The sequence below is a fragment of the Astatotilapia calliptera genome, chromosome 20, assembly GCF_964374335.1.
Source record: "Astatotilapia calliptera chromosome 20, fAstCal68.1, whole genome shotgun sequence".
NCBI lineage: Eukaryota > Metazoa > Chordata > Actinopteri > Cichliformes > Cichlidae > Astatotilapia > Astatotilapia calliptera.
Genome location: NC_137441.1, coordinates 23,189,844 through 23,216,884, shown reverse-complemented (window position 1 = coordinate 23,216,884; position 27,041 = coordinate 23,189,844). Strand labels below are relative to the sequence as shown.

General features: G+C 41.1%; 1 protein-coding gene across 1 annotated transcript in view; it reads right to left on the bottom strand.

The window, feature by feature from the left end:
* LOC113013066 (copine-9-like) overlaps positions 1–27,041 on the bottom strand; it is a 115,633-nt gene that overhangs the window by 81,087 nt on the left and 7,505 nt on the right. The window contains exon 3 of the mRNA XM_026153657.2: positions 3,264–3,310. Within this exon, the coding sequence (XP_026009442.1) occupies positions 3,264–3,310 (47 nt within the window). The remainder of the gene's footprint in view (positions 1–3,263; positions 3,311–27,041) is intronic.

Sequence of the window (27,041 nt, the reverse complement as noted above, 5' to 3'; positions counted from 1 at the left end):
GAAACGTCTAAAAGAATCTGCACAGTTCTAATAAAAGTTCTTTGGACACATGAAACACAGATTAACTTGTACAAGGTTTATGGGAAGAGAACATATAGATGATTACAGTTGCAGAAACACAATCTGGGACTTGTTTAACTCTTAGGATTGTTTTCTGGTGATTTTCCTTGGTTTAATTCTATAAAGACTTTCATTAGAGACAGAAAAAAAATCCACATGCTTTCTGTCCGTTAACAAGACAATAAGATTCCTTTGTTGTGGGGAGGATGATAAATAAAAGTACCAGCTTAATAACCTACTATAGCTTCCTAGAGTTTAGTCTGCTCAGTGAATGCAATTATAACACTGATTTGATGAAATACAGTTTGTATCACCACAAAATTCCATTGCCAGTGTAGCTCTACCTTCATTTCTGGCTTAAGGGCATGTAATCACACAGAAAGAGCTGAGACGGAGTAGTCTGCAGTCATCTATGGGGTACTACTGCTGATTTGTTGACCTTTAAGTGGAGGATCATAGCTGTTCACAGAGGAAAACTGAACCGCTTGTCATCATAAAACAAATGAGTAAACTGTCATGGCCTGGGTCTAGGGACCCAGGGCTCATGTATTTTAGTGTATGTTTATATTTATATTTTCCTATCACGGGACAAGAGGTAGGCCACTTGAACTCTTTTGTTGTAGTGATGGTCCGCCTGAGACTGTTTTGTGGGGTTTTTTCTTTTTTTTGCACCGCTGCGGGATGCACGGTTTGACTTTGGGACTGTGACCTGTGAGGGTTTGTTACTTCGTTGTTTTTGCTTGTTTTGGTTCTGGCCCTCCGTCCTCCGTCGATGCTATAAACATGGCTCTACACTTCATCCTGCAGCATCTGGACTCCCCAGGAACCTATGCCAGGATCCTGTTTGTGGACTTCAGCTCTGCCTTCAACACCATCCTTCCAGACCATCTCCAAGGCAAGCTTTCCCAGATAAATGTGCCTGATCCCATCTGCCGGTGGATCACTGACTTCCTGACGGACAGGAAGCAACATGTGAGGCTGGGAAAGAATGTCTCAGACTCGGTCTCGGACTCCCGGACCATCAGCACCTCAGGGCTGTGTTCTTTCTCCTCTGCTCTTCTCCCTGTACACCAACTGCTGCACCTCCACCCACCAGTCTGTCAAGCTAATCAAGTTTGCAGATGACACCACCGTTATTGGACTCATCTCGGACGGGGATGAGTCTGCCTACAGGAGGGAGGTTGAACGTCTGGTGTCCTGGTGCAGCCACAACAACCTGGTGCTGAATGCCCAGAAGACAGTGGAGATTACTGTGGACTTCAGGAAGCGCACAGCCCCACTGCCCCCCATCATCCTGACTGACACCCTCATCATCTTTGTGGACTCATTCCGCTTCCTGGGTACCACCATCACCCAGGACCTGAAGTGGGAGCCCACCATCATCTCTGTCATAAAGAAAGCCCAGCAGAGGATGTTTCTTCCTGAGGCAGCTGAAGAAATTCAACCTGCCAACACGGACGATGATGCAATTCTACACTGCAATCATCGAGTCCATCCTCACCTCCTCCATCACCGTGTGGTACGCTGGAGCCACTATCAGGGACAAACAGAGACTGCAGCGTGTTGTGCGCTCTGCTGAGAAGGTGATTGGCTGCAGACTCCCATCTCTGCAGGACCTGTACACCCCCAGGACACTGGGGCGTGCAGCTCGGATCTCAGCTGACCCTTCTCACCCTGGACACAGTCTGTTTGACCTGCTCCCCTCAGGCAGGAGGCTCCGGTCCATTCGCACCAGAACCTCTCGCCATAAGAACAGTTTCTTCCCCTCTGCTGTTGGACACATGAACAATAACCATATGACTGTTCCCACCACTAACACATGACCCTACGCTGTGTTCACTGCATCATTCCATGTTTGGCACTGATCACCACCTGCACTCATGTATATACCTATCTACTTAGCACTTTTAATTTTTATTTTTATGTTTATTTACAGAATGTTTTGCACTAAGTACCGCAGCAATTTTCTAATGTTGTAAACCTGCTCAACATTTGGCAATAAAACCCTTTCTGATTCTGATTCTGATTGCTTTGTTTTGCATAACAAATATGGCCTATAAGTAAGATGATACAGTGTCAAGATGATTCTTCATTTGCTGAGTCCTTCCCATCACATGGTTACTGCGTGCATTTGAAATATTATACAAATTTATTGCACCTTATTTTGATGGACAAGGTTTCTATACTGTGCACACATAATAAACAAAACAGTCACACAATACAAAAAAACCCATCATGCTCACAGGACGTTTGCATGTAAGTGTAACTGAACGTTAATGAATAATTTCTGCATGAATTGCACTTACAAATGACATATAGATTATTTACATAATGCATAATGATGTCAAAAGCACACAAAGGATTTCCAGGTTTCCATCCATGTGCAATTATCTCCTCGAGGTGTCAATATGTAAGGCTGGCAGAGAGATATTTACTCTGCTGATTGTGCTGCAATTCATGCAGTGCTTTTTGATTAAGCCCCACCACATGGAAAGCAAAGGTGTGAGGTGCGTTAAAATGAGGGGATCAACGGTAGCCAAATAGTGTGACTAAAGTACACAAAGTGACTAGAGGCAACGTGTAGGCAAACTAGATGAGGGAATGTAGCGCCAAGATGTGAGACATGAACTGTGTGAGGGACCTAACAGATCAAAATGTATTCAAAATGTTAATGAGCAATGGAATGTCACGTGACCTTGCCTTTAAAACAGTGACAGTGGATGAGACAGCAAGATGTCAAGGGGAGCAGATGGTGCATTTTTGATGAGGTGGAAAAAGAACTGACCTTCTTTCTCTCACTGCCCTGAGTCATGACAAGAATCCATTTCATTCAACATCATAAAATTATGAGTCTTTTAATTTATTTATTCCATCACCTCCAACATAAATTCACCAGTTTGGGTCTGATATGTGGGGCTTTCCCCCCCCCCCCCCGGGTGTTCAAGATGTGGTTTCACTTTCTGGGCAAGTGAAGAGGCTCACACTTCCAATTTTCTACAAAATGTTCTCAGGGGTTTTTGTGAGTTGCCTCTGGACTTCAGCTTAATAACCCCCATTTTAAGTTCTGATTGAAAATCATTAACACTGAAGACAACTCATTTATTTCATTCCCTATAAAAAAAATAAAAATAAAAAAATCTGGCAGATATGTAGACAAAAATATTGGATATTGTCATTGGCAATAGAAAGGTTGCTTAACTTACCTCCCTCCATTCTTTGGTTCCCACAGCCTGCAGATACAACACAACAACTGGAAGGGAAAGTGGAGGAGTAGAGGCCAAAAAGGAAGCATGAAGAAAAGAAAAAACACACTTTTTAATCTCAGTCACTAGTGTAATGGTTTCTGCATGTTGCCACCTACATATCAACACACTCACATCCACATATATTTCAGTTAGATCTGATGTAGCCGCAAGCAGAGTAAACAATTTCTTCTTAAACGCAATGAAAGAACATTTAAAAAATGTGGAATTTTCAATATCCAGTGGTGATATTTACACTCTATTAATAAAACAGCTGTCCATTAGAACAATAACAACTCATTGTACATTTCTCTCATTTTCACACTTTTCATCCTGATCTCGCTGCGTAACTGTGAGGGAGTAATCATTCTCTACATTTTCTGCCTCACAGATATGCTGTCACCACCTTCAGCCAGGCCTCTCTCTGGCTATTAATATGCATGAATATTACAAAAAAAAATGCAGAAGTGCTACAAGGCATGGATCTAAAGACCAAATAGGTAGAGTGCCATTGCAAACTCCCCTCTCAGAGAAAATAACAGAATCAGTTGTGAGCAAACACATACAAATTTAATGATATCTCATCAGCCTCAACTGTACTTAGTGTTCAGTGTTGCATGTTAGCATATCCTTGTTCAAACAGGCTTGGCTAAAATACTGTAATGTATTACATGAAAAATACTATTCTTCCATGTAAACAAAAAAGGTTTCCACGGAAACCTTTCATCCATGTTTTTAAAATCTTTCTGATCTTTATGTCTTTACTGACATAACTGAAAATGTTACCTCTTGCTATAACCCTGCAAGATACTTATATGCATGTAACTGGAGTGGTTATGTAGTGAGCAGTGAGCGCTTCCAAAGCTCACATCTAATAATGAACAGAAACTATAAATATCAGATGAACAACTGCAATCCTGAAGTTCTTTTAGTTGAAAAAAAGAAGTAAACAGAAGTGTATGGGGAAATGACCCCTCATTTATAATCACTTATTGTGAGTCGTATATTTCACATAGTGTTCATAGTAGCCTGTCCCCTGTTTTCCTTCAAGCCAAATCTTTGCTTCATGAAAAATGTAAAGCACCAGCAAACACAGATTTAGGCTTTAAAATGTTTAAAATGTTTTATATATACAGTCTGTGACAGTGCACCTGAAGCACCACAGCTGCCCTGGCTCTGTTAATGCATTGCTCCTGCCATGCAGTGCTCTGAGCTAAATTATGAAAGCCTCGCAATTACAGTACTAACATGCTGACATTTAGCAGGTATGAAGGTCTAACTGTTACCACAGTCTACTCAGTCTAGCTTCCTAGTATTTCTTTGGATAATAATAATAATAATAACCATGATGTCATTAGATTTGTCATTGTGTTTGTTCATAAAACACATTACAGAAAGACAGTCATTCTGAGCAGAGGACAGTGCAATGACCAAACTGATTAGCAGCGTATTTGTCTTTACATGTCTACAAACGCAAATGACCAAACCAACAAAGGTTTAACTTCAGTTTAATACTTGACTTAGTTCTTCCACAATATTTCTGATAAAGATTTGAACAAAAATGCATCAGATTTATTACATTTTGATTATAATTCACCAACAGGTTGTTGAGTTATATTTCACTCAAAACAGTTTGCTGATCTCATAGAGGAAGTGTTAAGTCACCAAGCATATTCCAATTTATAAGTGGATTGTGTATCTGCTATTTTCATTGGACAAAGTACAAAAATATCAGCCGCCCAGTGATGCTATGACCAACGTTTTTTTGATCCATTCTATGGGGACCCAGAATTTCACAGCATTCAGTAATTGCTGGGATAGTTCATTTACCAAAAGCCTTAGAGACCGCCTTTTTAAACTTAGCATGGCTAAAGCGTTTTAGCCTAGAAAGGCTAAGGCAGAAAGGGTTTATTTTAAAAGACTTAATATGACACTTTTTGTTGTAAGCAAAGAATTTACCTTTACTTAATAATCAATAGCAATGCCACTGTAATCTGGCTTATTTTTACAGTAACTCATTAAGTCTCAAAAAAATGTCTTGATTAGTCAAATTGTTTTCCTTCACAGACGAGCATTACAGCCTTTACAAATTAGCTTTTTCGTGACTACGGTATAAATTCTTGAATTGTTAAAATAAAATGGGCCTAAGTAAGTTCTCCAACTGGTTACAATTTTTCCTGCGGTGCTTTGTTTAACATTATGTCTGTCTTTTGAGGGCAAAAGTTACTTTAAAACAGCATAAATATGCAAAAACACAGAGCCAGACCAATTATAACCCACAGATTTATTATGTTTATCATGTTAAGCTCAAACACAAACATGTTCATGCCTAAGCTAACAAGTAACACTCACGAAAGGCCCTTATGAGGTGTATTAATAATTGGCCAAGTGTTGCTGTTTGTGTCTAGACAGGAACCATCAGCCACTTTGTGCCTCTGTGAAGTTTGGACATTAGCTCTAATGAACTTCAGACTGTCTGGACCGACAGACGATTAAAACCACATTTTCCCTCCTAATGAGCAATTAAGAGAGGCGAGATAAGACAGAAAGAAGAGCAGACAGCAAGCGTTTTGGGCAGAGGGTTTAAAATAAAACAATCTTTTCTTTGTCTGACTATTAGCAGGAATATTGCTGCTTAAATGAGGTTTATAAATCTGATTAATCCAAGTTAATCAGTTAGTGAATTAGCCCTCAATTGAATAACAGAAAATAAAAAATTGAAGGCAAATGAACATCAGGGGTTCAATCTGTTTGTCTCAAAGTCATACCTCTTAACTGCAATAATGATGTTTGAGAGAGAGCACGGTGCTTTGACCGAGATCAGAGTCTTGGGACCTTAATGTTCCCCGAAGGTTGCAGAGTTAGAGCAGCACAGACTCAGTTGTACGGAAGGCCCAACAGCGCCTCTACTACCTGAGGAGACTGCGGAGCGCACACATTCCCAGATCTCTGATGTTGAACTTCTACAACTGTGCCATCAGCAGCGTTCTGACGTATGGATTTCTAGTGTGGTTCCCCAGCTGCACCAAGGCCGATCAGCAAGCACTCCAGCGGGTGGTGAAAGAAGCTGGCAGAATTATTGGAACAAGTCTGCCAGAGATCAGTAATATCTTCCCCACTCGCTGTCTGAGGAGGGTGCACAGTATCCTGCGGGACCAACATCACCCTGCGCGCCACCTTTTCCATCTGCTGCCCTCAGGGAGAAGGTACAGGTCTATACAGGCCAGAACATCCAGACTGGCCAACAGCCTGTATCCACAGGCTGTGAGGCTCCTGAACTCTCTGCCCCCCTCTCACGGACAATAACCATATCCAACTTCTTAATAGCAATGAACTGGTCTGCATTGGTGCATCATATCTTTATTCTCTTCCCCCTCCTGCCCCCCCCCCCCCCCCTCTTTCTTAAATAGATAACTATCATATCTGATATCATATCTCACAGTACAATAATATTGAATGGGTTGCATTGTTGTATTTTGTCATGTTTCTCAGGTCTTTGTCTGAATTTCTACGAACATTATTGCTAAGGATTGTCTTATTGCATTGGAGTCACACTGGGTTAAATATGTACACTTGGGTTTTAAGGGGTATTTATTATTTTCTTCTTTTTTTTGGGTTGTATGGAAGCCCCAAACGCAATTTCATTGTTCTTGACAATGACAATAAATAAATAAATACTAAATACTAATCCCCGGTAAAGCCATTTGAGTGTCGTCCGTCTCGGAAGAACCTGACTGATTGCCTGCTTTATGGAAAGTGACTGACAAAGGAAGGAGCCCATCTGGTCAACTGCACAGCGGCCAAATCACAAGGCAATTCCATATCCCTCCTCCCATGACTCCTGACAACAGTCTGGCTGCAGGCTGGCCACACAGGGGACACTAAACATGAATGATTCAGAATTGAGCACAAATCATATCAAGTTCTAATCTGAATGGACATTTTAGCAGTGTACAGGTCATCCTACAGAAATAGAATATCTCCAGCAAACAGGAATCTGCATATTAGGATGTTAACACATTCATACCAGAATCTTTTGTCCAAACACACAAATGATTATTATACCATTACTATTCTTCTAAAGCAAATGAATCCAGGATTTCAGATCATTTGGCCACTTGATGTTTTGAAGTCTGGTTTCCAAAGAACAATGTTGCTTTGCTTTTATCTTGGCTCCTTGTGTCTGTCACGGAGAGACAAAGAGCCAATCAGATAAAAGAGAAAAGAGCATTTTACTTCACTACCAGTTTTTTTTTTCAGGTAAATATCAAATAGCTCAGCCACACGAGCCAGATCATACAGATCCACATCCACATAAACACAGTTTACTAGCTAGCACTGACAAAAACATTTTCAGATATTGCTGCACTGCAGGCCTTCTCGGCCAGCAGGGTTGTAAAAATTTCCAGATACAGTTACAGTATCCAGTTACATAGAAATATATAGGAAAAAAGCTGCAGACTGCCTTTCCTCACGGACTCAGTCAGTTTTGAATCATACTGAATATAAAAAAGTTTATGTCAAAAAGGAGGATAAAGAAGAATGCTATTTATCATGTGATTGTTGTTTTTTTTTAGCGTGTAGGGAAATTCATCCTGAAGATTTCACTCCATATTCTAGACCCGGGTTTGAGAGTTTTTTACTGCTGTATGTACCATAGAAATCATATGGTTCCAGCTATACAAGATAATACAACAACATCTTAAACACTGATGGCCAGTGCAGGTGCACCAGCATGTATTTATGGATATATTTGCCATGTGAGTCGGACGATCAGAGAAAACTTAGACCACTAAAACAGAGAATGTCACAGAGAACTTTGAAAGAAACGCCTCATATTTACCTAAACAAACACGCATCTATTTCACACAAAACAAGGTGACTGAATTTTAGCCATTGAAGTCATATTAACAGTATATTGCCAGAATTTTCATCATGATTCAATTGCTATTGTGAGCCTTAACATGTTTAATATCCCAAAAACTTTGTGCACCTGCAAAGGATGCAGTGCACACTAATATGACTGATTTAATATTTAGAGCTTGGCACTCACACTGCACACCCTACATGTCATTTTCTTAGGTTCTTCCTCCATGAATATTTTCTGCAGCACATCAAAGGTGCATTTGAGCTCACTTGGAGAGCTCAGGTTTCAAGCTAGATGAGAGCAAATTTGTGAGGTGGCTCCTTGTTCCCCTCTGATAACAATTCCCAGTCTGCATTTCAATTTCAGTGTCTTCTTATCTAAACTGTCACTAAATATGGAAACACAGGATACTTGTGCAACAGTCCTACAGCACTACACATTGTTATATGATGAGTAGCTTTGCTACTTTCTTTGAGGGAAATCATGTTTCGGCCTTTGTTTTGATGTAATGAACAGTTCTAAATAAAACAGCAGAAATCAGCAGAAGCAGGAACAGTAGATGTATTATTAACAACTGCTACAAATATTATGTTTAGCAAAGGGAATGAGGGGAAGTGGCTTGAACTATTTACACTATGTGTCCTGCACCCTCCAGCACTGATTTTCATCACATCTAAACTGCTGTGCATTTTATTTTGTCTACAGATTTCTTAAAGAGATACCCATCAGATAACTTCCAGGACACCCTGCCCTTCAATATCAACATGTCTGTCCCACAAGTATGTTGAGAGTAGCTGAAAATGCCAGAGCATACTCTCGGTTGAGCAACAGTTACATCAACAGTCACCTGTGTGAAGGTTTTATTTGTCTGCTGTGGATTTCTTGCTGCCTGCCTCCAAGATTTGCACTGAAGGAGAATTTCATAAGAGTGAAGGCAGACACAAATAAGATTCCACAGACTTAGTTACGGGCTGAGGATACAAGCTGCTTACTGTGAGGTGAAAGAGAAAAGTGGTCAGGTAGATGGAATGTAGGGCTGTGGGGGGATGGCGCTAGAAAGGGGTGACTGATAGAAATCTAGCTAAAAGGTGAGGACAGGGAGGGAATGTGGAGTAAGAATAGTAGACAGGCTGGGTGGGAGTAGGAAAACAGAGGAGATAAAGACAGAGAGATGAGATGGATAGATGATTGTTTGGCAAAGAGAAGTGGAGTGCAAATTTGATTCCAGCACAGTGAGGCAGTGTAAGATTTTAGCTAGGAAAAGAAGGAGTAGGTTTAAGACCTCAGCTGTCAAAAATCCTTCACTGATACACAAACTGTCCTATAAGACTGTCATATGAGTTAGCTAGGTTAGCAGCACTTCCTCACAAATCTGCTGATCTGCTAATGTTTGGAGACTAAATTCTCGAACCTCATTGATTCTTTCATTCATCAATATCAACCACTGAGGACAACATGCAAAGTCATTATTAGAAAGATGGGCAGATGCCGGTGGCACAAGCTGCCAGTTTATCAAGTCTATCATCATGATTCCAGTCCAGTTGGAAGTGTTGTTTTTTTTTAAAAATTTTATAAGACTAAGCCTTACAAACTTTATGTTCAGCTAAGGTGACCACATTCTAGCTACATTTCCGGACTTATTGTGCTGATGTTAAGTTCCTTGCCATTGTTCTTGGACTCTAATAGAGTAGCTTTGTATGATTTGCAAATTAATAATCCCTATGAACAACTTTTACTGAGCCTTAAAATCAGTCATTTTACTTCCCTCTTATGTAGCTTTACACCAGCTTTCTTCTGACTGGCTGTAGCTTGTAAACATTTCTTACATTTCCCAAAAGAACACTGACCAAAATATCACACTGCCTTCCCTGCCTTGCATTCTTCCCATACTGCATCCCAGTGCCAGGTGTTCTCCAGCTAAGCCACACACAAGAACCCGGTCATTTACATGTTGTAAAAGAAAATGTGATTCATCAGAACTGGCCGATAAACTACGTGATAGGTTTGTAGCTTGAACCCATCCACTACAATCCACTAAATCACAGGTGTCAAACTCCAGGCTTCGAGGGCCAGTGTCCTGCAGGTTTTAGACGTGTCCTTGATCCAACACAGCTGATTTAAATGGCTAAATTACCTCCTCAACATGTCTTGCAGTTCTCCAGAGGCCTGGTAATGAACTAATCATTTGATTAAGGTGTGTTGACCCAGGGTGATATCAAAAACCTGCAGGACACCGGCCCTCGAGGCCTGGAGTTCGACACCACTGCACTAAATCCACCTACAGTAGTTGCCCATTTGATTGGACCACACATGCCAGCCTTCGCTCTCCATATGCATCAGTGAGCCTTAGCTTCTTTGACTGATGTATTTTACAACGGAAAAAAATACAGTTAAAATTATTATTTAGTCTAATCCCTGAGGTTTTCATTTACACAAGAAATTACTTATACATACACTGACCTAATTATTTCGAACTTTGGCCATGTAACAGGGAGAAGCATAACAGGTCCCCTTGGTGTACGCGTGAGGTTTAGATGCTCAGTGAATGGCTACATACAGCATCTGATTATTGGAATCAGGCATCAAGGTCATTTATTTAGCATTCAGTTATCACTCAGTGTATAATAAATATGAAGGACATATTCATAGTGTAGTGCTGAACAAATTCAAATAACATGCAAAAGGTCTCCAGTTCAAAACACAAAACCCTGAGAGTGTTGCACGTGAAATAGTATCAAATCAAATATATGGATCCATGTGCTATAGTGACCTGGAAGATGAAGAATGTCCAGACTCACTAGGAAAGCTAAAGCTAAACCCTGTAATAATAGCATGCCTAATGCTCTGTTTATACTTCCTGATTTTTTTTTTTAAAGTGCTCTTTTCAGGTAGGTCGTGGTTAATGGATGTTGTGGGTGTGGAATGGACGACCCTCGATGTCTGAATCAACAGGGGCTGCTCACTCTTTCCTCAGAACTCATTAGGAGACCTTGGGGGTAATTAGAGACCAGTGACCTTTAGTTTCAAGGTATGACTCAGGCCTTGCATTTACTCACCCCACTGAGCCTTTATTGAAATATAATTGACCAAGTGAAGGAAAGAAAACTTCCCATGTTAATGTGTAAACAATATATATATATATATATATATATATATATATATATATATATATATATATATATATATATACATATATATGTGTGTGTGTGTGTGTGTGTGTGTGTGTGTGTGTGTGTGTGTGTGTGTGTGTGTGTGTGTGTGTGTGTGTGTGTGTGTACTTGTGTGAACGAGAAGCTGGAGAAATACCAAGGGCTCAGAGAAGAGCTCGAGAGGATGTGGAGGGTGAAGGTAACGGTGGTCCCTGTGGTAATCGGAGCACTAGGTGCGGTGACTCCCAAGCTAGGCGAGTGGCTCCAGCAGATCCCGGGAATAACATCGGAGATCTCTGTCCAGAAGAGCGCAGTCCTGGGAACAGCTAAGATACTGCGCAGGACCCTCAAGCTCTCAGGCCTCTGGTAGAGGACCCGAGCTTGAAGGTTAAACCGCCCGCAGGGGCGTGCTGGGTGTTTTATTTTACATATATATCATTCTCTCTCTCTCTCTCTCTCTCTCTCTCTCTCTATATATATATATATATATATATATATATATAAAAAAATATATATATATATATATATTTTTTTTAATATATTTATATATATATATATATATATATATATATTAAAAAAAAAAATATATATATATATATATATATATATATACATGGAAGGACAGGCCCCTGCACGGTATGTACCACCGGCAGATAGAGGAGGTGGCTGATATCCAGAAATCCTACCAGTGGCTGGACAAAGCTGGACTGAAAGACAGCACAGAGGCACTAATCATGGCAGCACAAGAACAAGCTCTGAGCACAAGATCCATAGAGGCTGGGGTCTATCACACCAGGCAAGACCCCAGGTGCAGGCTGTGTAAAGATGCCCCAGAGACAATCCAGCACATAACAGCAGGGTGCAAGATGCTAGCAGGCAAGGCATACATGGAACGCCATAACCAAGTGGCCGGCATAGTGTACAGGAACATCTGTGCCGAGTATAACCTGGAAGTCCCGAGGTCAAAATGGGAGATGCCCCCAAGGGTGGTGGAGAATGACCGAGCTAAGATCCTGTGGGACTTCCAGATACAGACGGACAAAATGGTGGTGGCTAACCAACCGGACATAGTGGTGGTAGACAAACAGAAGAAGACGGCCGTAGTGATCGATGTAGCGGTTCCGAATGACAGCAATATCAGGAAGAAGGAACACGAGAAGCTGGAGAAATACCAAGGGCTCAGAGAAGAGCTCGAGAGGATGTGGAGGGTGAAGGTAACGGTGGTCCCCGTGGTAATCGGAGCACTAGGTGCGGTGACTCCCAAGCTAGGCGAGTGGCTCCAGCAGATCCCGGGAACAACATCGGAGATCTCTGTCCAGAAGAGCGCAGTCCTGGGAACAGCTAAGATACTGCGCAGGACCCTCAAGCTCCCAGGCCTCTGGTAGAGGACCCGAGCTTGAAGGATAAACCGCCCGCAGGGGCGTGCTGGGTGTTTATATATATATATATATATATATATATATATATATATAAACTCATCCATATACAATGAATATAATGGTGAGATCTTTAGGAGACGTGGACAAGCTCTCCAAACTATAACCACACCTTCTGTGTTACAACAAAACATTAACTCCTACCTGCTGATGAGTCACAATCCTCGAGCAGCTACAGCTAAATGAATGCAAAAGAAATACCATATAATGTGATGAATTTGATAAACATGACTCACCAACTTGCAATGAGAGACTACAAAGAGTAATCATAATTGATACAATAATTGATTTTACTTTTATATACTCCTGGACCGACGGTCAGCTGGGGGGTTGCCTCTCCTACAGATTTTAATGGAGCGAAACACCCATGCATGTGGATGGAAACTGTCAGTACTCCACCAGCAAATGATGTTACATAAGAGAAGTGGGATGTTTTCATATGGGAGCCTGAGAGCAGTTTAGATGGTGGTGGATAGAAATAAAAGAGTCAGATAATTCCTGAGCTAGTAGCTTTGGGAGCTGCTGGATGACAGCATGAAGCAGCTGAATGAGATTGCTTCTACTTTTAAAGTGTCTTCTCGTAAACTTTCAAAGTTGTAGCAATCCGATGTCATCAGTAATTTTCTGTGTAATAGAGCTCCACCACCAGTGAAATATCCCATCTGGATAGGAATTAAAGTTGTAAATTATGCTCTTTGAAGTTTAAAAGGTCACTTCAGTGCTGTGCCCAAAAGAGCAAAGCGGTACAGTCAAAGTTATTGGGAATGAGAAGAAAAATATCTCATGAATTTCATTATTTTGTATCCGGGACCACAGCAATCTATCAGACAGATATATTTGTCTATTTCACTAAAAGACTGAAATTTCTTCTATTTCTCCCAGCCCCTAATCTCTTCAGGGAGCCGTACTTGGAGAGAAATTTTTCTCTGAAACGCACAAGACCTGTTTGCATCTGTCCAAGGGCAAAGTCTGTGTGGTCGGGGTCACGCATGCCTGGAATTCATTAAAATCTGGTTGAGACAAGGCTGAAAAAATGCATATCCAGCTGCCTAACAGCATTGCAGAGCATGTAATATTAATAATGAAAGGAGTTATGTTTCAAAATTAAACATCTATCATCATTTTAAAAAGTGACACCTCCTTTAAAACGCTGGCTGACAGGTTGGTACACAGCACGCCAGAGTTCTTTTCAAAGGAACTTACATAACTTCATTCCTTGGTGGAGAAAATAGTAGTGTAGTATACTGCTGAGTGACGGATTTGATTTTTGCATATGGCCCAAACTCAAACAGTTTCCATGACTGTGCAACCTGCTTTCACACCAAGTAATATGAGTGAGGGATTTAAACAAAAAAAGGGTTACATTTTTTATACTGGTCTGTCTGTTTTCATGTAAAAAAAAAAATCTGTAATTTTGTTACTGTGACTTAGCATAATATGGTACAATCTAGCAAGCAAACTAACATCTATTAACAGACAGACTTGTACATAAACCCGCATGTGTGGATGCTTTCTATAATAAGAATTACTGGGAGTAGCCAGTTGGAGATTAAAAGGAGGCTAGAGCCAGTGGGGAGCTGGCTAGATCAGAAGACCCTCAAAGAGTCTTCTGGTCTAGCCAGCTCGACACTTCCTGACCCATCCAATGGCCATTGATATGATTTATTGTCAAAAGTATTGTAGGTGCCAGAGGTCTGCTTTAAATTTTAATTTACAATTAAGTTCATGTTTGTTTTATAATTCATAGATTCGTTGCATAATTCATCTTTTCAGGATTTCCAGTGGAAATTGGCCGACATATCCTCAGCATAACCATGTATAATATCCACAACACTTAAAAAAGAGGTTATACACACACAATACGGTAATATTATGTTGAAGCACAGTACGTATCACTCCGCCAGGCTCCTGACTACGGTAGCCGTAATGCTCCGACAATCCATCAAGCAGTCCAGGTTCGTAGCTTAGCAAAGTAGTACTAAAACATTTGACAGATTTTCGAGCGCCGTGTACGACATAAAATCGTTTCGAGGTCAGTAAACACAACCAGAATTCATACATAAGGCACACGGGGTTATAAGGGGCACTGTCGATTTTCAGAAAAATCAAAGGGTTGATTTTAAGTGTGCCGTATTTTCCAAAAAAACACGGTAATAATGACGGCCCGCTAGCATGCTCTACCAAAAATAGTGCTTTGTTGTGTGTCTGACGGACAAAAGCTAAACCAGTTCCACACCACTGAAGTTGCAGCATTTTTACAAACCAATTCTGGTTTATCCGATTCATTCAACGATTTGCTTTCGCCGCCATGCTTTTTCCGACGTGTGCATATGAAACCAAAGGCACTGCGCATGCGCATTTTACTCATATTCTATCGCGATATTTCATTTTTCTATCGTTGCCCAAAATTACACTGGTATTACCGTGAACGGTATAATATGGCCCAGCCCTAGTGTATACAAACAAGTACCTAGGGATGCAGACTGCTTTACAAACATTTTAGAAAGAATGGGAGCTCAGTGAATTCCAGTGATAGGATGCCACCTGTGCAACCCATCCAGTTGTGAATTTTCCTGACTACTAAATATCCCACAGTGAACTGTTAGAAGTATTATAACATTGTGGAAGTGATTGGGATCAACAGCATCTCAGCCAAGAAAGTCATAAGCCAAATAAAATCACAGCAGAGTTAATGGGTCAACTTTCTGCAGTGTCAATCACTACAGATCTCCAAACATCATGTGGCCTTCAGATTAGTTCATTAACAGTGCACAGAGAATGTAATGTAAAATTCCAACCTCCCCTTTAATATGCTTGTTAGGAAAACTGGATGAGGTCACTACAGAAACTAATACAGTCCACATGGTTTTTACTGCCCTATGCATCACCAAGAAAACGGTCCTCATGAACTGGAAAAATAAAAATAATCTTAATTCTAGCCAATATAGAAACCTTCTAATAGATCACATTAGTCTCGATATAGCCTCTGCCACCACATTAGATCAATCCCTCTGGGCTCCTTTGATCGGCTCCATCACCTAGCGGGGGTAGGGGGTCGTGGTTTGGTCCCGCCTTAGCTACTGTGGTTCATATGGAGTTGGGATGGGCTTAGGGCGCCTGGAGGACCCCTAGAGACGTTATCCCTGGAGGGCTTAACCCGGGGGTTGTGTTCATAACCTGGTTAGTGGCTCTGGTCGCTCTTAGAGGTTGTTCTCCTCGTGGCTGCATGCAGCGGGGCTGGAGGATGGTCTGTACTGGTGGACGTAGGTTACTGGCCTGGTGGCCTGGCTGCCCCTGAGTGGATCCGGGGCAGGCGTGGGGGTTTGGGGTTCGGGGGTGCTTTGCCTCCGTGCTGGGGCTCTGGCTGGGCCTTGGGGGCTTCGGTCCTCGTCGGTGTGTCACCGAGGTTGTGAGCGGGTGGGTGCATGGGGGCTCAGCCCTGGCGCAGGGGGCCTCTTGTGCATCGGCCTAACTGGGGGGCTCTTCAACTGGCAGGGAGGTTGTTCCATCGTTGCAGGAGTCCACTCTGCAGGTGGGGGAGAGACATAGGAGAGGTGGAGAATAAACTTAACCTGGGTGTCTGTTGTCTTGTGTAGTCTGGGAGACGATTGAATGTTGGGGTGGGTACAGTTTCCTCTGCGGTGGGGTAGGGTGGGCTGCCCCGGGTCCTGTGGGGCTTGGCAGTGCTACCGTAGGCCCCGGTCTGGATGGACCTGGGCTCCCTTGCCTTGGTGGGTACCAGAGGACGGGGGGTGCCTACTGGGGTCAGCAGGGGAGCTGGCCCTAGGGAGGGGCATCCTCCCCTCCCTCCTTTTCCTCCCCATCCCCGGCTACCTCCCTCTTCCCGCTCCACCACATTCACCCACACAGGTAGGGCCTTGTCACAAGGGTGCAGGGGAGACATCCCCCCCCCCCCCCCCCTCTTTCCCCTTCCGGCCACCTGTGCCTCAATTTTATCTCACAACTTAGACATCCACATTACTTACAATCTCATAACACACACATATATATATAGGGCCTTGAGGGTGGGCACGTTAACGGCGTCCATGCTCTCCCTTGTTTTAAATGCACTTTAGAACAACACGCAGCAACACTACACATGAGCGGGAGGAGGGAGGTATGGGGTCTTCACACACCCCCGTTCTCTGCTAGCCATTGGGGCGGGGGGGTTGGGAGGAGATGTTAGCTGTCCGATTGGCCTCCCTGCTGCTGCGGAGCCTGGGATGGTCTGCTTGCCTCCACCCCGGGGGGAAGGGTAACATCTCTTGGGTATGGGTTCTGTTTCCCCCTCTGGGGGCGAGGGTACCTGGACCCGGGGTATAGAGTATGTTTGGGGAGTGTGATTGTGTATACATGTCCATTTATGTCAATCCTTACGTTGGGTGAGTTCTGAGTGTTTGTATATGTGTGCATGAGGGTGGGAATGCATGTTTGTGTCTGTGTGTGCCTGTTTCTCTGTGTCTATATGTCAGGTCGGGTCTTAGACTCCACCTCTCTGGGAACTCCCAGGCCCTCCAAGGCCTATCTCCCCTCACCACACTCCCTGCCGGTGACTGATGCCCTCAGGGGTCGGTGGTGGTTCTTGGTGTCCGGGGCTGGGCGCCCCGGTATGTACCGGTTCACTCCCGGTGGCTACCTGGCGGCTACCTACTGGTTAGCCTACCTGGCGGGGCCTGGCGGGGCCTGGCGGGGCCTGGCGGGGCCTGGCGCCTGTTGCTCGGTCAGGCCTCCTCCGGGGTGTGGTGGGCCCTCGGGCCTCTGGCCTCTGGGCCTGCGGCTCGGTTCACTCTGGCTCAGCTGGCTGCCGGCAGAGCCAGCGGGCACGCCGGTGCAGCCCCCTCTAGCTTCTGCTCAGTGGCTCCTGGGTGACGCCTCGTCTGGGGAATCTCAGCCCTTCCCATGAGGGTGGCACGGATGCCCCTCCAGTGGTCCTCCTTGGGCTCTCGCACTCTGAGGCCTCTGGATGTCTGGGGCCTGGATCTCCTCCATGCCTGCTTCATGCCCTGGGGGACGGGGCTATGGCTTGCTACATCATCTTGCAGACCATTACATATGGAAACCATTTAAATACAAGCGCGCTGATCCACACAGGTATGCACACGGGTGTTCACTGCTCGTAGACTTACACCTTTCTTGGCTGCTACTTCAAAGCACATTGTGCGCTGTCTGTCCTGCGTGCTGCACAACAACATTGAATATTTAGTATTTACTGCTGTTTACACTTAGCTAGATTAATGCGATGGTGTTGTGTTTAGTATGTTGCTTTGTTTTGTTTTTTTGCTTGTTTTCTATTCTTCTTCTCTCAACAGGTGATCCAGGAGATTTTTTTTTCTCCCCCCCTTTCTCACTGTCCCTCTCCCCTTCTGTTTTTCTTTTCCTTCCTTTTTCTCTCTCCCTTTCCTATCCCTCACTCATGTCTGTCCCGTCTGTAACATCTGAAAATAAAATATAATAAATAATAAAAACAAAGGTCGATCAAATGGACCAATACAGTAATGCCACGATGATCCATTTGGCAAAGTAAATCCATTGGGTATCCTTGTTGGTCTTCAGACAACAATTCTGATGGCTAAAGAACCAAATGGGACAGGCAAAAAAAAAAAAAAAAAAAAACAGTGCACAGAGCTTCTTGGAATGGGTTTGGATGTCTGAACAGCTGTGTCCAAGCCTCACATCACCAAGCACAATGCAAAGCATCTGATGCAGTGATGGAAAGCATACCACCACTGGACTCTAGAACAGTGGTGGACGCTAGAGAACATGTTCTCATGCTTCTCGATCCGGCAATCCGATGGACGAGTCTGGGTTTGGCAGTTACCAGAAAAACGGTAGTTGTGTTACTGCATTGTGCCAGGTGTAAAGATTGGCGGAGGGGGAATCGTGGTGTGGGTTTGAGGTCAGGACTCTGAGCAGGCCAGTCAAGTTCTTCTACACCACATCACCAATTCATTCCAAACATATTTGGAATGAATTAGAGTGGAGACTGCAAGCTCCAAAATTAGTGTCTGACCTCATACATGACATCTGACAGAATGGTAGAAAAGAAAAAAAAGAAAGTGAAATACACTCCTAAATCTTATGAAAGGTCTTCCCAGAAGAGGCTGCTATAGCTGCAAAAGGTGGGCAGACACCATATTAAACCCTAAAAATGGGATGTCACTCAGGTTTATATGAGTGTATAGACAGATGTGAAAATACTTTCAGCAACATCGTGTATATAGATATAGATTTAATAAGAAATGGAGTGGTTACCTCTAGGAAATGAAAACCTTTCAAAGATGATTGATCAATAGAACTAGAATAGGTGAAAAATAGAGAAACCTTAAAGATACCTTAAAGATAACCTTCAAATCAAAATGTATACCTGCAATTTTTTTTTCTGACCTAAATTAGTTTTTAATGGTTTAATGGTTGCTACAGACTCAGCTCAAGACCTGCAACAAATATGAAAGTAAACACATTAATGAAATGCAAAAACGAAGGTCAGGCATCAGTGGTGTAAAGCATGTCAGGATGAGCAAAGTGTAGAAGCCAGGTGCCGCTAGTCAAATGCACTTCATTAATTGATCACCAGCATGTGTGAGCACCTCCATAAAAACTGAATCTTTGCCAATTTGTAGTCTGGAGCATTCAGGTGTGTTAACACAGTGCCACAGTCTTCACAGCACTCTATGCCCAGCAAAGTCACCTCAAGGTCAGACCATGCAATCAGGGAAACTGCAACAAAACCAAAGAGCTACACACAAGCTCACACCAGTACAATTAGAGAAAGACTGTACAAGTATGGCCTTTTTGGAAGGGTTGAAGATGCATAATCATAGTGCACAGTGTCACATTTGGCCGAAAGCAAACATTCAAACACCTGGTCTTCCTAAATCGCTTTACATTTAAGCACAAAAGTAAAAGAACAACAAAATCTTCAATATATTCTTTGTAAAAACCTACTGGTTAGCCTACTGGTTTCAAAGCATCATGTTTATTCATGTCCATCTAAATGGGAAAAAAAGCTATTTGCAAGCCAACTTAACAGTCCTGTACTTTACACAGATGAGCACATGAACAGTGCAGGTATACAGTACATCCTCCATCCCTGTGTGGGCGGTGAGAGAGAGGCATCAGCTAATTTGATGGTGGAGTAAGAGAAACTCAAATTAAATTTACACAACGACCAGGCAACGTGACACAACATCTCCAAGGACAAACGCTGAGTCATCAATAAATTAGATAAGAAGAAGTGCCTGAAGAGATGAGTGTTTGGCATCTAACACATTCTTGTAGAAAGCTGTGACAGACAAGTTCATGAGCAGGAGACAGATACGCAGACAGACAGACGCAAACAAGCACAACCTCTTAGCTCAAAGCTGTTGACAAGAACAGCTGAAATTCTCAGAATGTGAATGCAGGAGAAAAGAGATCACATATTTATTGTTGTGTTCTTGAGAAAAAAATCCAATCATTACCAAAGTCCAAAGCTGTAGCTACCTAGGTATGAAAAAAGAGACTCACTACAGCACTGAAATAGCGAATATCAACAACCGGATCACTGGGTTTCGTCGAGTACCACTTGATATGAAGTGCCATCAAAGTTCAGAAGCACTGGGGTCTATCTGTAATTTGGTCTGCCTATTTTTAAACCAAAGATGCAGCCATGTGCTTTCGTATTTGTTTTGATCACTGATCCCCGAATTTGAAAAATATGTTTTTTGAAAAACTGTTTTGCAGACTGTAACTGTAGTCAATTCATTCAAAAACGGTTTCACAGACCAGTCTGGCTATTATCTTTAACCTCCTAAGACCCAAACTCTTCAATGGCATGCATTTTTAATTTCTCTTTGCTATTTGGGCTGACTGGGACCTGATGAATGTAAAAACAAAGAATTACGTGATTTATTTATTTTTTTACCGGATTTTTGTTACTGAGAAGAATGAGATCCACATATGAGGACAGTTGTTTTAAATGTCGATAGAACAGTGTCAGTATAATGTCCTTGTAAGTGGATATCAGGCCCTTGTAGAGCAAAATTAAGTATTTTGGTCTAGACAACCCAAAATATGACATCCACATATGTGGACATCAGGCCCTAGGAGGTTAACTAAATTTGTAAAATCTGGAGGTCATTATGACAAAATAATAAATCTATTACCAAAATACTGTAGCGTACAAAAGTCTCAAACGACACCAATTTCTTTATATTTTGTTTTTGTGTAATTTGTCATACCTCAGCCTTCTTTCCTTTCTTACTCTTTTGTTTTAAGAATGCTGTCTTGAGAGACATCTTTCCACTGACACCATTTCTGATGAGGCTTCGTCAAATAGTAGATGAATCAATTCAAGCAGATCAACTCAACTCAACTTTATGATACTGTCACACTATTCAACATTAGTAAGCTATTAGCAAGTGCTTAATTCAGCATTTATACATCATTATTCTTCCTTAGTATGTCATTTATAAATACAGATATGTTTATCCATCTGTTACTGTTACACCAATAGAATAGAATAGCCTTTATTGTCATTGTACAGAGTACAACGAAATTGGAGTGCCACTCCCTTGGTGCAAGTTTCAATAATAAATATAAATGTAAAATATAAAAAGTACAAAAAAAAACAATCGTAAGTACTCAAACAATAGTATGTACAATATATACAGGATAGCAGCATTAATATAATGAGCATGTGCATGTGCATCACTGCTGTACATGGTTTATCTATGTACAGCTATCACTGCTAGTAATAATCAGAATCATAGTCATAACAGTATATTTGCATTTATAAATGGCATACCAAGGAGCAGTAATGATGTAAAGATACATAAATGATGAATTAAGCACCTTCTAATACCTTATTAATAGCTTAATAGTGTGACATCATTTCTTTTTTTTGAGGACATGACTTTCAGAATTTGCTCATCCGGTGTAGATTTTTTAGACATGCCACTTCTTCCTGTTGTCTTTCACTTGTCCAGTTTCCTTCAATTTCTTCGAGCACACACCACACACCATGCTAAGATTTCCTGAGTTTTCAGCTAATAGCTCTTTGGGAATCACCTTGTTGATGCAAAAATACCATCATATGCCAGTCAAATTGTGTTATCTTTGTCTTTTTCTAATGAGTTAATTAAAGAAATGGGATCCAGTCATGGCTCATGACCTTTGCATAGTAATGTAGGGGGAATATTGGCAGAGACCACATCACTAGCTTGGTTTATTGCGGTGAGCTCGGCAACATCAAAAGGCCTGTATTTACACAGAAGACAACAGTGGCTGGTGGTCTGTACAATGCCAGTATCCCTGGCATTGAACAGAAACCCCTTGTCACTACATTCAGCCAAGACCAGCACAGACCAGGATGCAGGGATATCATTATCCAAGTCAATCACTGAGAGAAGAGAAGTGAGCAACTACAGAGCTTTTAACACAAGGTAACACCAGAGGTAGCATTTCATTGTCCATCATTTTGACAGACAAAGCTGTAAAAAGTGAACTGGTCTGTCACAACGTAATTTTACCTGCCATTTTAATCTCTTTCTACTTTTCAGTGAAACTGAGTCATATCTAATAGTGCTGCATTTTCAAAAACAACTCAATCACAATATCTAATGTAAAGGACAGAGCATGCATTTAGGAGAGCATGAAGAGAAAACAGAAACACTAAAAAAGCAGATAAATGAGCCTAAACAGGCACATATGAATTAAATGTATTTGAAATGAATTTGAATGTAATCAAATTGAATCATTACATCTCCCTCAACAGACAAGTTTTTGTATCATATTTTATTTTATCCTAAAGACCCTTCCTATGCTGCAACAATAATTCAATACTGAAATCATGAGGGATGTCATCAGTTCCCAAACATTTCTGTGAATAACCATGAACCTGAAAATCCAGACTATAGAACTCTTTTAGTTCTTTTTAAGCCACTCTGTAAGTTAAACAAAACTATTGTGGTATTGTGGAATGTAAATAAATGACTAAGTTGTGACTGATATTATTAGAAACATTTTTTATTACATTTGTTTCCAAGTTTGTACATAAATGAGGAGGAGGAGGCTTGTCTTTCTGTCATAGTGCAAAAAAAACAGTGGTATGGAATATATGGTATTTACAGTATACATAATATATAGATCTCTATATAAATATTAATTAGCAAAATACTCAGTTTACAATTGTATAAAAAACAGAGTGCTCCAAAACACAGAGGCAGTCATTGCCTAACACATAGCTAGGATTTGATTTTGAACACAGATGGTACGTACGATTTCTAACAGTCGCACAATCCTTTGGCATTATTATTGTTTATCTAGCTAACAGTATTTAACTTGTCTATACTGTGGAAGTGTCGCTAAATCTATATCCTTTTTAATGGCCAGTAGAAGGCGACTCGTCTGATTGCAAAGCTTACAGTTATATTGTGTCTGTGGGGAAACAGCCCTCAGCTGTTTTGTTCTATGACCTGAGAAAACACTTTCCTAGTGATGTTATGGTCTCACTATGAAAGTATTTACTAATTTGAGGTCACACTGAGTAAAACACAAAGTTTATGACTGCCCATCTTTTAAATACAGATGACTTGTTTGTAAAAATATGAGACGTGGCGTGTATACAGATACATGGATACATGATCGATCTCTGTCTGGAAGCATAGTGAACTAACACTGGATTACTTTGATACTAAAAACAGGTTTTCGTGAGTCTGGGGTAATTCTAAGTGGATTTATGTCAGTTTCACAACCTTCAAATAAGTCCTGTAATTGTGCAAGGTTTAAAATCTGATCTGAAACACAGAGCTGAATCACCGGGGAACAGAAAGCATCTCTCCCTCATCCATCCATTATGTTAATGAAACCCAAGAGGGCTATAGTGATCAAACAATTTAAATTTTCACTGATCATTGCCTTACTTGAATTGAGTAATTTAGGCACTTTAATGCATTTTTGATGAAGACAGCAGTTTATGATGTCTGTGTAAATGTATGCCCTGCTTTAGTCAGTCTCATCTTCTGTGAAATGACTGTAATAAGTTAAGCTATGCGGTGAAAAATGGACAACAGTATTAAAAAACATCTTCCTGACTCCTCACACACCTCCGTGAAAGTGGAAGTGACCCATTTAATGAGTACCACCTACTAAATTATCTCTGAACGATATTAAAAGTAATTAAATCGCCCGCAGTTTTATGAGGCCAAGATGCTCTTTTTGACCCGATTGCATATTGTGTTATTTTTGCTATCTCATCTAAAGTTCCTATATTTAGCAATCACAGAAGCTTCAATGATGCAGTGCACGCAGCCCTGATTGGGTGAATATACTTTGATTAAAACATTCACATGTGAAGTGGAAAAAGAACGTCTGATTGATTGAACGGGCCGGTATCCTCTTGTTACACAGCCACGTTCTTTAGTCCTTTTTTAAGCTTCCTTCCTGTCATACGCTGCAGCCTTATTACTGCCATAGCATTTATTCCTGTAACTGCCCAACATCCAACAGCTAACTCTCTACAGTCTTAAAGCCCGGATGCATGCATCAGGGAGCATCTGTCAACAGAAACTAAATCAGTGAACTGGTCTGACTTACGAAAATACCTGTAGACAAGTGTATACAGATGCATGCCTGTATAACAGCTCTCTGCATATTAAAATGGATTGAGAATGACAGGGTGGAGGTATTGTTAGATTGTGATCAGTTCAGTAGCTGCAATTTCCTGGAGATCACAGAACATGTTTTCAAATAAGAGGTTATTAAGCCTGTCAGTCATTTTTGCTTCCTTTGACAATGATCTCCTCCAAGTAGGATTGATTGGCAAGCAGTGAGGAGTTGTTTTTCTACCTTGTTAGATGAGGGGGAGTTACAGAGCATTCAGACCACAGCACTCTAGCGTTGCAAAGGTTGGCACTGGTGTTCTGTGTTTTTCCAGGTACCAGTGAAATATTACCTAGGAAAACTGTGCATTTGCAGGCTTATCTGATGCCAGAACTCACAGGCAGCTTTTTAGTCAAGCAATTTCACAACTTAGTTAACACAGCAGGAATCGTTTTATCGTTTCTTCTGACAATTGTGAATTGAACTGTAAAAGTGCACCATTCACACAAAATTCTTGGGCGTGCAAGATTATCCAGCAGAATTTCCTGGATGGCAGACATATCCAGATGATTGGTTCCTATTACAGATCAAAGTATGTAGTTCCTGTGAGCCATGCTAAACCTTCCTGCCACTATAAACACAGAAAGACCACTAAGACAGTACATATACTATATCACAGAAATTCATAAGGAACACAGGCACTCTTGATAATTACAGAATAAGAAAGGTATTTCAGCTGCTGAGGACTGATAAAATCTTGCTGCAGTAAAAATACATTTGACTTTAGCCAGATGTGGAGGTGCTAATTGGCAGCTGTGGATGTCTATGTTGCCAGAGGGAAATGCTTCCTTAAAAATATTTTAAAAATGGTATTCTTATTAATCATTTGAACATGCATGTGTGTTTTAAAGATATAATGCACTTCTTAGAGACTATGGATATGGGCACCCACACATTTCATCTAGTTTCAGAGCTAAATGTGGAAATGTTCAAATGAAACCTAAAATGTCAAGAGCCAAGAATATTTTATGGTTACATAAAGAAAAAAAGGGACTAGTAAAAATGCCTGGTGATTGCATTGATTATATTTTTTGTATTACGTAAATGCAAGCAGTTGTACTAACGAACTTCTCACTCAGAGGTCGACTGTGCACATCAGCAACTACTGGGCGACCATATTAAGGCAACCTATATTAAGGTCACGTGATTGGAGGCAACCTGTCTCCAAACAATTGCAGTGTGACTTACACTGCTTGCAGTCACACTCAGACAGACTTGATTAAGGTTTGCAAATAACTGCTGTCTAATTTATATATGGTTTCTAATACATTACAATTAATCTGAGTCAATGTGTACAAGTACAACTTTTCTGAAACGCATCTCTTTGCACTACAAGACTCAACTTAAATGGTTGCCAACTGTTTGTGTTCTGGTTATCTTCCTATACAAAAAAGAGGCTTTGAAGCACCTCATTCATTGTGCAGTCAAATCTCGGTCCAGCAAAAACTACATCACTACTTGCGGAATCTATGAGGTTCTGGCTCGACTCTGAATGTAATTAGGCAATTTTAGCAAATTTATCACATTCAATGACCTATTATCACAAACAGAATGCATGTAATTGCTACCTTGACACCATTCAATTGCAACCCGATAGCAGACTAATTCGTCTTATGGCCGTTTTATCAACGTCTTGACACCAGTCACTTTAAAGATAGAAACTGCTACAAGCTGCAGACAAAGTTCCTGTCTGTGAAGCAGCCATTTCAAAGGCAATGAAATCCCAAATTTATTCCACACGTTTGAAATTATTTTGTTCATGTCATGGTCTCTGACCACTGCTTTCCCTAATGTGACTGTGGCATTATTGAGGTGAATATGTTGCTGCTGATGCATCACACTAAGTAATTCTTCTTTCAAGCTAAAACTAACTGATGACTGAGAGTCCTGATAAAGCTGATATATTAAGTTAGGCCAACTTTCAGTGAAGAGAAAGCAAAAAAAAAAAAAAAAAAAAAGCTTTAAATTTCAATCAAACATTTAGCTGATGTGTTTTTATTCAGTTAAAGAAAACTGATTTTACAGATGTGATGTATTTTTCTCTGTGTGTGAATATTAAGTAAAATCCACTTGAGCACAGAAAAAAAGTAAATGGGTGAATGAGTCATGTTGTGTAAAGCTCTTCAGGTAGTGCATTTACCATCTCTTACATCAAAATAATAAATTTGTTTGTCACAAACCTTCGAGCTAGAAAATGAACTGAAAATTCATGTGGGTTTTCTATCATGCAAGTATGCGTAATTTTAGAAGAATGTCATGGTTGGAAGCTGTATGGAACCACTGTGGTATCTACATATATTACACCTAAACTTTATAATTGGAGAAAAAGAAATCAAGCAAAGACCACTAACTCTAATGCTTATAACACTAACCCACACACTGGCTTAGACAGTTAGCTGACTAGCTAAGTAGCCGTAAACATAAAAGCTAAGTTTGGTAGCACATATTGGGCTTGCTAGCTTAAAAGAAGTATAAAAGTTGACATTGTGAAATAAAATGTCCTTATCAAAATACCTAAAAGAAAATGTGTCCCTGCAAAACAAAAAGGTTATTTTTAGTACTGTCAGAGTTAATCTTGTTAAAATGACGTTAACGCCATAACTGCATTAACACGGCAAATCTCCGTTAGCGAGTTAGCGTGGATCGC